At 55.7% G+C, this 12,125-nt stretch overlaps 1 protein-coding gene across 2 annotated transcripts; it reads left to right on the forward strand.

Moving 5' to 3' along the window:
* The first annotated feature begins 6,923 nt into the window (after positions 1–6,923).
* Positions 6,924–10,539, forward strand: SNRPD2 (small nuclear ribonucleoprotein D2 polypeptide). Of its 2 annotated transcripts, none has more exons than XM_065420780.1 (3): positions 6,924–7,013; positions 8,422–8,601; positions 9,071–10,539. In XM_065420780.1, coding segments are annotated over exons 1-3 (357 nt in total). In that variant the 5' UTR covers positions 6,924–7,011; the 3' UTR covers positions 9,246–10,539. The 2 variants fall into 2 exon arrangements, with proteins under 2 accessions (XP_065276852.1, XP_065276853.1); XM_065420781.1 differs by lacking the exon at positions 6,924–7,013 and adding an exon at positions 7,761–7,826.
* The last annotated feature ends 1,586 nt before the right edge of the window (positions 10,540–12,125 follow it).

A 12,125-nucleotide genomic window follows, 5' to 3' on the forward strand; every position in this document is an offset into this window, starting at 1 on the left:
TAGTTTAAAAAAAAAATAACAAAAGGGCCAGACTCCCAGCTAGTGTCAATCGGTGTAGGGTCACTGAAGGAACTGGGCCTATCGAAAACAGCTGAGAATCTGCTCCAGAGACTTTAAAAGGTTTTACTGATTTGGAAAAGAAATTAGATTGAGATTAATGGAAAGGACAAGCGACCCCCCCCTCTGCTAAAATCTTACTCGTGTGAGTAAATCTGTTACCATGAAGAGCCTCATGGAGTTTAAGAGAGTTACTAACATGCATAGTTTGTTTTCAGGATCGATCCCTCTGCTTCTTGATTTTGCAGATGTTGCAAACCTAAACCAAAATGTTGTATTTTTTGTTTAAAAAGAGACTTTTCCCTCAACCAAAATACCGTCCCCGTGGAGCGAAAAAAGCATTTTGTTATTTTTTTCTGCAGTGCATCCAAAATATGTGTGTCACAGGGGGAAAGAAATTGTACATATTTTGCAACGGTCGCTTAACGTTTTGCTCCAAACTTAGAAAGGTGCTTTGCAAAATAACAACATCAAAGCCCTTTCTTGTTAGAAGGGAGATTTGGAGGCAGAATCCAGCCAGATCTGGAAAAGTTCAGATCCATTAAACTTCAGGGTTGTTTTTATTTTAAATATATCATGTAAAGCCCCGATCCGTTAAGCATTGGAGGATCAGGGCTTGAGTCATGCATTGTTTTTAAATGCTAAGGTTCTATTCTTGAGAATGCACCGAAGAAAATCTCGAGAATAATTTCTCAGGGGAAGATCAGATTGTTGTTTCTTACCTGGGAGGTTTGAAAAATGTGTCGTCTTAGAGTCCTACCTGCATAAGATCATAATATAGGGTCCAGTCTTGCTTTCCTGAAGTAGGTGACAAAACTCCCATTGAGCTCTGTGAGAATAGGGTAGTGTTTGTGTGTTGTATCTCTAGGGACAGATCCCCAGATGGTGCAAATCAGCTTCCTCCCTCAGAGACAATGAAGCAACATCCTTTCACACAACCTGGCCCGTTTACACACTGGTTCAAGCGGCAGAATTGGGTGTATTGGGGGAGTTTTTTGTTTTTAAATCTAATAAATGTTAGCCCCATATTTGGGCCCAGTCCCTCTCCCACTGAAATCAACGACATGAATAAGGACTATGGGCCCAATCCCGTGCCACTGAGATCTGTGGGAGCTTTCCCATGCCGTTAGTTGAGCAGGATCTATCTCTCAGAGCTATAGCCAGCACAATTTATGGCCCCTTAGGGCCCCAGTCATAGAGCAAGTTCTCTGCAGGAGGATCCCTGCACCCACATGGAACCCCTTGGGCCCAGGGGTCAAACCCATTGCAGGATCGGGACCCTGCTCTCCCAGGGGTCCAGTCGCAGCATGGGGGCTCCAAAAACTTTGCCCACAAGGTGAAATCTGTTCAAACTCATTCATCTCCTCCCTCTGCAGTTCCAAGAGCTGTGCATGGCTTCCCCCTGCCAGGGGTTCCACAGGGCAGGGCAGGCGGTTTAAAGGGAACACCATGAGCTTGGGAATCTAGTCAGTTTCGGACACAGAAAGGTCGGAATTGCCAGACAGGATCAGAGCCAGGGTCCATCTAGCCCGATAGCACCTCTCCCACAGCGGCTGCTTCAGAAGAAGGCATAAGCACCCTGCAGCAACAGACCTGGAATAATCTGTCTCCAGTGAAGGTCTCCTCCTGATTCCTAATGGTTAGAGATTGGCTTAAACCCCGAAGCAGGAGGTTTTATCTCCCTTCTTAGTGCTGACTGTTCTAACGCCGGGTGTCCTTGTTATCCATAGAAATGTCCAGTCCCTCTATGAATCTTGCAAAACGCTTGGCTTCCGCAGCTTCTAGTGACAGTGAGTTCCCCAGTCTAATCGCACGCTGTGTGCACAAGTCTTTCCTTTGCTCTGCAGGGCCGCCCGGGGGGGGGGGAGGGGGCAAGTGGGGCAATTTGCCCCAAGCCCCGGGCCCCATAGGGGCCCCCACGAGAATATAGTATTCTATAGTATTGCAATTTTTTTTATGGAAGGGGCCCCCAAAATTGCTTTGCCCCAGGCCCCCTGAATCCTCTGGGCAGCCCTGTTGCTCTGATTTGAATTTTCAACCTTTTAATTAAGTGGAATGTCCCCCTTATCCTTGTGTCGTTGTAAGAACAGAAGCTCCATTTCTCCCTTTTCGAGAGCTTTCATTATCTTATAGGCTTATCATATCCCTTCTCACGTGTCTCCTTTCTAAGGTAACAATCACAATCTTTTTTAACTGTCCTCATAGCAGAGGGCTGTGTTTTTTTTTTCCAGGCTGCTGATCATTCTCAGGCAATGACTTAAATGTCATTCCAGGTCCTATTTCTGCCCCCTGCCCATTTTTGCGGGTTTAAAATAACGTTTTCCTGGTTTTGTTTTGTTTTATGTTTTGTTGCTGTACAAGACGCAAATGGGTGAAATTGACTAACTATGCAAGGTACGGCCATGAATTGATAAGACAGACAAGGCGTGAAGCAAACAAACTGAAAAACAGAACATTTCCCCCCCTTCTCTAATCAATCAGAGATCTTGGCTCTTGTTTGTGACATTAGTAGCTAAACCTGCTCCGAAAAAAAAAAAAAAAAAAGCGTGATTTTTTTTAATACGTTGATGGCATCCTTTTAAAACTATACATTTTTGGTCTCAATGTTACAGGGCAAAAAAGAAAAAAAAAGGCTTTAGGCGCCTATATCCTTGGTGTTGAGTTTGAAATGGTGTTTTAAAATATATATTTTTAAGATTTCAACCACTTTCTGAAAATGTTTTGCAGTGTCCCCTGAATACCGAAGTCCCTTTTGTGAATGTTTACAACAATAAAACCAGAGCAAACCTTTCCGCTTCTCTTTCTTGTGGCAATCACAGCCACAGCCTGGGTCGAGGGAAAACCATCGTACGATGAAAATGTTTGTAAAGAAATCGCTTCTCTCGTAGGTCAGGTTCTAAACACACAGCCGCGTCCCCAGCTGGGGTAAATCAGCCGGAGTCCGGGTGGGCCAGATCCCAAGCGGGTTTAAATATACCCAGCTCAACCGAAATCAGTAGATCCCCAGTTGATGAAAATTGGTGTAGCGCCATTGGAGTGAATGGGATTATGCTGATTTCCACCATCTCAGAATCTGGCCTTTTGTTTTTTGTTCCCAACTATTATTTTTTGGGTTGCAATCTGGCCCCAGCGTGGTGGGACTGGCTGGCTCAGGGGGACGGGGAATGGGACACAGGGCCTTTCCCCTTGATTCAGGATCTAATTCTTAGGGGCCCCTACCCCATGTGGGAATAAACCCATCTTTAACCTGAATACAAACCAGAGCTCCTGATTTGGCCTAGGAGCGGTGATTTTTTATTGTGTTATTTATTATCCTTGATTATTTCACAGTATCTGAACAGTGCAGGACCAACCTGACAAATCATTTGTTAACAATGATCCCCCGGGGGGCTGCTCCCCATTTACCAAGATTAATTGCTCTTTGCTGCCTCTTTAAGGGTCTCTGATATCCGGTCCCGCCAGGAGACGGGAACCTGAGCCGCGGCGTTAGCATGTGAGCTGTCTGCCAGAGCTGTGAAAGGAATGACAGGCCGGGTGGGACCTGTCAAAGTGAGATCCTGAGCTTGTTAATAAATAATAATTTCTCACATTTCACCGGCGCGTTTAACTCCAAAGCACTTGACACACCGTGCGTGTGGGAATTGCTGAGATGCAGCCACATCTGGGGTGGACACGACAGCTGTTTAGACAGGGATCACTCACCCAGGGCTGAGATGCAGCTGCCTCTGTGATGGGATGTGTCAACTGTTTAGACAGGGATCACTCACCCAGTGCCGAGACGCAGCCACATCTGGGCATGGCGTGTCAGTTTATGCAAGGATCACTCACCCAACGCTGAGATGCAGCCACCTCTGGGGTGGGGCACAGCAGCTGTTTAACTTGCTGACCTCTTTTTGCCTTCAGCAAACAGGCCTGTTGCCAGGTGCATGTCACAAAGGGACTGGAGGGAATTTCACAACCGCTGTTATTTTATTATTAGCTATTAACCATGTATACATAACCCACTATAAATGTGCAAGCGGGGCCAGGAGGGGGCATAGCTCCAGGCAGAAGAAAGCCAGGAATGTCGCCTACAGATTGTATCTCCACCCCCATCCCCCGAGCCCAGCATAGACCCAAGCCTGCTGCCCCCACCCATGCATCTCAGACTCCAGCCACAAGTGAGACCCGTTTACCCTAATTTTTTCCGTATTGCTTCCCCAAAGGGGCCATGGGTGTGAGACACTGAGATCAAGCCCACTGGCTGAGATGAGTTTGGGGAGGATCCGAGGCAAAATAACATTATGAGAATTGTACAATTTTGCTGTTATGGGTTTTTTTAAAGGGGGGGGGCTGTATCTCGGGAACCTTTTGCTCAAGTGACCTCAAATTTGGACCAGTCATCTTCCCCAGGCCCCCCCATGACACACAGCAATTTTCAAGACAATCTGAGGCCACGTGTGGATTTCAGAGCGAAAATCGGCCCTAGAACGTCTCTCTCACCGGACAGGCTGCCGGGCGTCCCCTGGGCCTGAAGAGTTTGGTGGTCCCAGCCCAGTTCCAGCAGGCCATGTCAGAAAAATCAGCCCCGGCTCTATATATGGAGATATACTATCTCATAGAACTGGAAGGGACCCTGAAAGGTCATCAAGTCCAGCCCCTTGCCTTCACTAGGGGGACCAAGTACTGATTTTGCCACAGATCCCTAATTGGCCCCCTCAAGGATTGAACTCACAACCCTCTAACTGGGGCTAACTGCTTCCTGGTCCTCCGCCTCTTCCTCCCTCCATCCGGCCAGGGCTGGTGCCCAATCTTCAGCCATACTCTCCCTTCTCATGTACGGAGGGACAGACAGACTCAAAGGGCAGCTAACAGAGAGCTCTCCCCAGGCCTGAACCCTCTTGAGGCCCAATTCTCTGCTGGTGCAAATCACCGCCAATCCAACGGCTGGGACACAGCGGGGGAAATTGGCAACACTGGAGGGGCTGGCCCCTCGCCGTGGGAGCAGCTGACTGCGAACAAGCAAAGAGCCGTATGGAGCCCGACCCAGCCAGGTACCGAGGGCGCAAGACCCTCGCAGGGTCGGGCACTGGATCAGGACATGGCTCGTCACCAGCTTGGGGGGCACAAAAGGGGCATTTTCACAAAAGAGAAACTTGGAAAGAGAAGTCGGACATTTACAGGGAGTTTTACTAGGTTTGTTAATATTGAATCTAATCTAATCTATCTCCATACACACCCAGCTATCTAATCTATCTATCTATCTATCCCCATACTCCCCATCTATCTAATCTATCTATCCCCATACACCCCATCTATCTATCTATCCCCATACACACCCCCATCTATCTAATCTATTCATCTATCTATCTATCTGGTTCTTGTCCGTGTCCAAACTGGGCAGTGGCAGGATAGGAGAAGCGAGTGGGAAATCTAAGCACACTTGGCCCTGGCGCCCACCCCACTCCCTGCACCCGCCCAGTGCCCAGGGCGCCAATCCAAACCGCCCTGGAGCCGCTTGGGGCGCGCAGGGAGCCAGATGACCTGGCGAGACGGGCAGGCTGTAACCAGAGGCCGCTGTTGATTAAACATAGGCCCGGGCAGCTGTCTGCAGAGTTGCCTGTTGACATTTAGGAGCTTAAATGTGTTCCGTGAAGCTCCTGGCTCTGCCAGGCCAGGGAGACCCCATGTCCTTGCCCCCCGGCACACCACAGTGGGGCAGGGGATCCCATAGGAGGAGACAGAAAACATGAGACAGACAGCAGCCCGAATCCCAGATCTATGGGGCTGGGCTGCTAGGGCCTGATCCTGTCCCCCATCCCCAGGCTATCTGCCCGCCGCAATGCTATGGGGCTGGACTATCCACAGCAGGGCTATGGAGTTAGACCGCTGGGGCTTGATCCTGCCCCCTATCCTGCATGGGATCTACATGGCTTAACCAGGCCCTAATCCTGCACTGGTATCCACATGGCTTGCATCAATATAGCCTGCTATTCAATCTTCCCCTAGGCCAGCCCTGGCTTTGCCTTGCAGGTTAGCACTAGGTGCGACCAAGTCCCCTCAAATCGTCCCCCGCGGTACCCATCGCCTGACACTGGCTACTCAATTTTCCCACTGTTTAATTTATTTTCAAGTCACTGGTTACACAAGAATGGCCATATTAGGTCAGACCAAAGGTCCATCTAGCCCAGTATCCTGTCTTCCCACAGTGGCTGGTGCCAGATGCTTCAGAGGGAATGACCAGAGCAGGGCAATTATTGAGTGATCCATCCCTTGCCGCCCATTCCCAGCTTCTGGCAGTCACAGGTTTAGGGACACCCAGAGCATGGGATTGTGTCCCTGAGCATCCTGGCTAATAGCCATCGATGGACCTATTCTTCAGGAACTTATCAAGTTCTTTTTTGAGCCCAGTCATACTTTTGGCTTTCACGGTATCCCCTGGCAGCGAGTTCCACAGGTTGACTGTGCGCTGGGTGAAGAAATACTTCCTTCTGTTTGTTTTCAACCTGCTGCCTGTTCATTTCATTGGGTGACCCCTAGTTCTTGGGTTACGAGGTCATGGGGCTCCCCCTGCCCCCTTTGCTGGGACCAGCCTGGTCACTTTGTCCCAGCTGCAAACTCCGCCCCCCCGCAGGGGGCCACCGCCTGGTTCTGCCCATGGGTTGAGGCCCCGCCCCCTTTGGGTCGGGCCCCGCCCCATTGACTCTGGCCCCGCCCTCCCTTGCTTGCCGCCGGGCGGCAGCGGCCCCTTCGCGCTCCGCGCTCTCTGGTCCCTCCGGCGGCCCCGTAGCCGGAGGCGCGCGGCCGCTCGGACGCCGGAAGTGCGGCCTCGGCGGGGCCGCACTTCCCAGGCCGGGCAGTGCGCACGCGTCCTCACCCGTCACCCGGAAGCGGAAAGTCCCGGCAGCAGCAGCGGCGGCGGCGCGAGATTCTTGGCGGCGCGTGTGTGAGAGCGGGAGCGGCGGCGGCGGCGTCATGTGAGGAGGCCGGAGGGGGAGGGGCGGGGGGCAGTGCTGAGGGGGCAGCTGCGGTGGGGGAGGGGTAGAGCTGAGGGGGCCCGGCGGCGGCGGCGGGGGGGGGCAGATGGCGTCTGCTCCGTTTCCCTCCATCCATTCACCAGCGCCCCCCCCGGACCCGACGGGCGGGGGCATGGAGCGCCTGGGCCCCCCCGCCCCCGTCTATGGGGGGAGCCCCCTGGCCTGGGGGTGGCGCGTGCGGGGCATTGGCGCGGGGGGCTCCCCGCCCGGGCTCTGGGGTGGGAGACGCTGCTGGGGATCCGGGGAAGGGGGCGTGGGGGTAGCCAAGGGGAGGTTTGAGTCACCCCCCTCCTGACTGGAAGATGAGAGAGCCTGGGGGAGGGGGCTAGTCCCCCCCCCCCACAGCCTCTCTCGCCCACCCCCCCATTCAGCCCATGCCGCCCGCTCTCGCTGGGACAGTTGAGGGGTCCCTGCCGAAGGGCAGCGTGGCCCCCGCAGAGCAGACCCCAGGGCAGCGTGGCCCCCGCAGAGCAGACCCCAGGGCAGCGTGGCCCCCGCAGAGCAGACCCCAGGGCAGCGTGGCCCCCGCAGAGCAGACCCCAGGGCAGCGTGGCCCCCGCAGAGCAGACCCCAGGGCAGCGTGGCCCCCGCAGAGCAGACCCCAGGGCAGCGGTAGAGCCGATCCACGCTCGGCGTCTCTGTTCTGCGGGAAATAGCGACGCTTCGAAATGTTCCCGTTCCCAGCTGCAGCCCAACGGAACGGCTGACCTTTTTCCGGCGGCGTGAAACCGAGGCGTTTTTACTAGGACTTGGGTTGGTTTGTATCATTTATCACCTGGGGTTTGGAAAGGAAAACGCCAAACGCTCCGGGCAGGTTGAAGTAGAGCGCTGGGCCTGATGGAAACGCTCTGGGACGTTTTGCTCGAAATGAAATGTCATCGAAATGGACACGTTCCCGCCCGGCAGCTTTACGGGCTATAGAGCGAGCCTTAGCGTACCTCTCCACTGCAGCTGGGAGTGTGAGTCCCACTCGCCTAGCCATACCCCTGCTAGCTCGGCCTAGCTGCACCGAGAACGAGCCTGTCAGAGACCCTCGGCAGATACTGGGACAGCAGGCCCGATCCACCACAAACACTAGCTCAAGCAGACCCTAGTGCCTGTACATCCAGGCGAGCTGGGAATCACACCACTACTGCTGTGTAGAGGTACCTAGAGGTGGGGGGTTTACGGGAAAGCGAGGACTGAATCACCCAGCTGGTAGTGCCGTGTCGCCGTGGGGTGTCAGGGACAAGGCAGCCCGAGAGATGGGGCCCTTTGCCCTGCTGGGACACCCCAGATGGGGTGGCAGGAGGAGGAGGGAGTGGCAGAGGCTCCATGAATGCCGTGTCTTCCCCTTCTGCGCCTGCAGGAGCCTCTTAAACAAACCCAAGAGCGAGATGACCCCTGAGGAGCTGCAGAAGCGGGAGGAGGAGGAGTTCAACACGGGGCCCCTGTCCGTCCTCACCCAGTCGGTCAAGAACAACACCCAGGTGCTGATCAACTGTCGCAACAACAAGAAGCTGCTGGGACGCGTCAAGGCCTTTGACAGGTGCGGTTTCCTCCCCCCCATACACTTAAAATACCCTTTCTTCACAGCCGGACCCCAGGGGGCTGCGGTTTATGCCTGCCCCGTTCCCCAGCAAGAGCAGAAGGATCCCCCACCCGTTTTGCAGTACAGAGTGGGTGGGATGTTGTCCAGTGAGCTGGGAGCCAGAGTTCCTGGGTTCTTTTCCCTGCTGTGGGAGGGTGACCTAGTGGTTAGTGGCATGGCGGGGGCACTGAGTGGCAGGACTGCCGGGATGTATTTCCAGGTCTGGGAGAGAACGTGGAAGGACCTACAGTTTTTCCACCACCATAATCTCAGCGGGACCGGCTTAGCAGAGGGGATGCCAGGTCAGAGGCTGCAATGAGTGGCTTCCTCTCCGGCCATGGGGTCTAGGTCGTCAGTGGTTCCTCCCAGCTCCACTGCTGTGTCCCTGAGTCACTGACCCCCCCCCTCCCCCACTCTCCCCGTCCAGGCACTGTAACATGGTGCTGGAGAACGTCAAGGAGATGTGGACGGAGGTGCCCAAGAGCGGCAAGGGCAAGAAGAAATCCAAGCCCGTCAACAAGGATCGCTACATCTCCAAGATGTTCCTGCGGGGGGACTCGGTCATTGTGGTGCTGAGGAACCCCCTCATCGCCGGCAAATAGAGAACTGTCCCAAGGCCCCAGCCTCGCCCTGGCGTGACCCAGAGCCAGGCTGAGCGGGGAACCTGCCTCCAGCCCTTCTGGATGAAGCCTGCTGGCTGCATCGCTTGTGAAGACCGTCCCGTTCAGAAACAGCTCTGCTGAGCTCTCCCCAGGTGTCGCCTGTACCTCCCTTATTAGCCCTTAGAGCGCCGAGGGCTGGGCACAGCTCCCCTGCCCGCCCTGTTGCTGCCTCCACCTCCCACCTTCCCATGGGATTGGAAGGGGGTTTCCGGGAGCAGAACTGGTCAGGAGATCCCAGCTGCTGCAAGTCCATCCCCGGCTGGTGGCTCCCCACGCCCGTCACCCACCCACCCAAAGCTGAAAGGAGCCAGTGTCCTGGCGCCGCTTCTCTGGATTTACCCAGGATCTCGGTGCCCACCCGTAGCCTTGCTGCTGGGTGCTGCAGACTCGGCTGCACAGAGGTGAGAGGCTCTTTAGCTCGTAGGCCCCCCGACGGGCCTGCTCTCGGGCTCGGTTGCTAGGAATGGGGAGCACTGAGGTTTCCTAAAGGAGCTGGGTACAAAGAGAAGCACCGGGAATCTCAGCCTAACAGAAGCGGGGACCTCTCAGCAGAATTGTCTCTGAACGGCTCTTCAAAGGTGTCTTTTCAAGGGGAGCCGGCTGCTGTAGTCGTCTGATTTGGGTGGGGGGCCGGCTACCCTGGGGATTTCCACACTGCAGAGCTACCCTACTGCAAACGCCCCGCAGAGAGGCACCAGGTGCGCGTGACTGCTGCCCCTCTTGAACCTCCGCTTCCCCAGACGCGCAGCAGTTGTACTTGAGTTCGGGTCCCGCTCTCCAGCTGAGCGAGATGCCAGGGAAGTCGAGGTAGCGAATGTGATTTGAAACACCGCTCAGCTCCTAGTGTAGAGAGCTTCAGCGTTGGCTTGGTTCCAGCGGGACTAGCTGAGGCGATTTTACTACTCTGCTCAGCTGTAAAGCGGGACAGGGACCAAGTAGCCTCTTCCCCTCACTTTGAACCTCCAGACCCTGCCTGGGCTGGGGGTAAGTCATGCCTGGTACAATCCCACAGCTCATCGGTGCAGAAATCCCTGGTGTCGACAGCTCCCCTGGCCCTGATCCTCCAGCGGCATCCGAGCTAGTGGATCCTTGTGTCCCGGGTTCCTTGTATCCACGGGGCAGTTTCAGGAGCGGGGTCTTGTAAGTTGTAGCCCCAGCCTCCAGGGCAGCTCCTCTCCTTGCAGCAAACGGGTCACACCAGGGTCTTTTGTAATAAACCAGCTCGATTTCTCCAGCTGTCTCTTGCCTGCTTTGGGGCGGAGAGGTGGCGCGGCCGGTGACATGGGGTGGATCTTGCTGGCAGTTCCATGAGGGGGCTAGGCTGCTGGCAGGCACTGTGTCATGTGAGCCAGGCTGGGACGGGAGAGGGCCTGCTGTTGGCTGTAAATAGTCTGGGAGGCCGAAGGCCTGTTCCACAGTTAGACCCACACTCCTCTGCTTCTCCTCCAGAAAGGGGTGGTCGGATGGGGCAGGGATGGGACCCACGTGCTTTAAACGTTGGTTCACATCTTCCCCTTGTGGGTAACAGGCTGTTTGGCTTCTCCCGTGGGTTGAGAGTCAGCAGGAGCCCGGGGAGCTACATTCTTCCCTGCCCTGCGGCTCTGGCTCTTCCCCTCCCCAGAGCTGGTCTCTGTGTGAGGAGCCGAAGGGGGCCAGATGCCACAAGGATGGGTGACCCGTGGGCAAGGCAGGCTGCGGAGACTTTACAAACCTGTGGCTGGATGCAGGGCTGGGCCCAGGCACTGGCTCAAGGGCCCTGCAGCCTGATGGCCTCTGTCTGTCAACCGAGCAGCAGCGGCAGGCAGGGCTGATTCGCCCTGCGCTGTCAACACCCCCTGCTCCAGCTAGGGTTGGGAGGAGGGGGCAGCCACTGAGAGTCTGTTGGGACGGGAACAGCTGACCCTCTGAGGGGGGAGGGAGACCTCCCAACTCCTTTACGGGGGCCACCGCATGGCAGCTGGGGGAGCAACTGATGGGCCCTGCTGGTGGGGTGGGGGGGCTTTGAATGGGAGAATAATCTGGAAAGGTCCAAATCACCCTCTTCTCCCCCCCCCCCCCCCCGGTGCCAGCCAGACCCCCCCCCAGGGGCCAGATCGGAGCCAGCGTCCCCAGAGGGGAAAGGCCCCATTCCCCACCCCTATGGCAGGATCGGCACCAGAGCAGCGGTTCTTAGCTGGGGGGCTGGGCCGCAAGCAGGTTTCAGAGGGTCCACCGAAATAAACCAGGCATAAGCCCTGGCTCGGGTTTATTTTTGTCCCTGTATTCTCCTTTTGTGTGTTCTAGGCAGGGGGGTGTAACTAGCTAGCCTTTGAATACAGCTCTTCGGCTACTAGCTGTGCTGAAAACTCCTTGCTGGGCACAGGCGGGCTGAGGTGCTGTTATCGCCTGTTCGGGGGGCCTCAGAAAGAGGTTGAGACCTCCTGGGCTAGAGGGGGAAGGTCCCATTCCCTGCCCCCCTGAGCGAGCCAGCCAGCCCCGCGCTATTCCTTTGTGCACGGAGCTGCCGTGGGTCGGTGCTGGCAGCGCTGCTGGATCTGCGGGCATCTCTTCCTCGGCGCTGTCTCAGCATGAGCTCACCCCTGGGCCCAGCTGCTCCTCAGCCAGTGAAACTCGACCCCCTGGGCCCCCGCGCTCTGCTCCGCTCTCAAAGTGACTTTGTGTTGCTCTCTCACAGGACAGCCCCTTTCCCGCCGCGCAGCCGCCGGGCCGGATCGGTTACTGCCGGGGGGGATGAATTATTGATCAAGGGACAGATGGGCCGTTTGGCAGGACAGCTGCTCAGCTGGGGCGAGGGGCTGAGCCCCGATGGGCAGGGGCTCA

The sequence above is a fragment of the Emys orbicularis genome, chromosome 21 (genome assembly GCF_028017835.1).
Source record: "Emys orbicularis isolate rEmyOrb1 chromosome 21, rEmyOrb1.hap1, whole genome shotgun sequence".
Taxonomy (NCBI): domain Eukaryota; kingdom Metazoa; phylum Chordata; order Testudines; family Emydidae; genus Emys; species Emys orbicularis.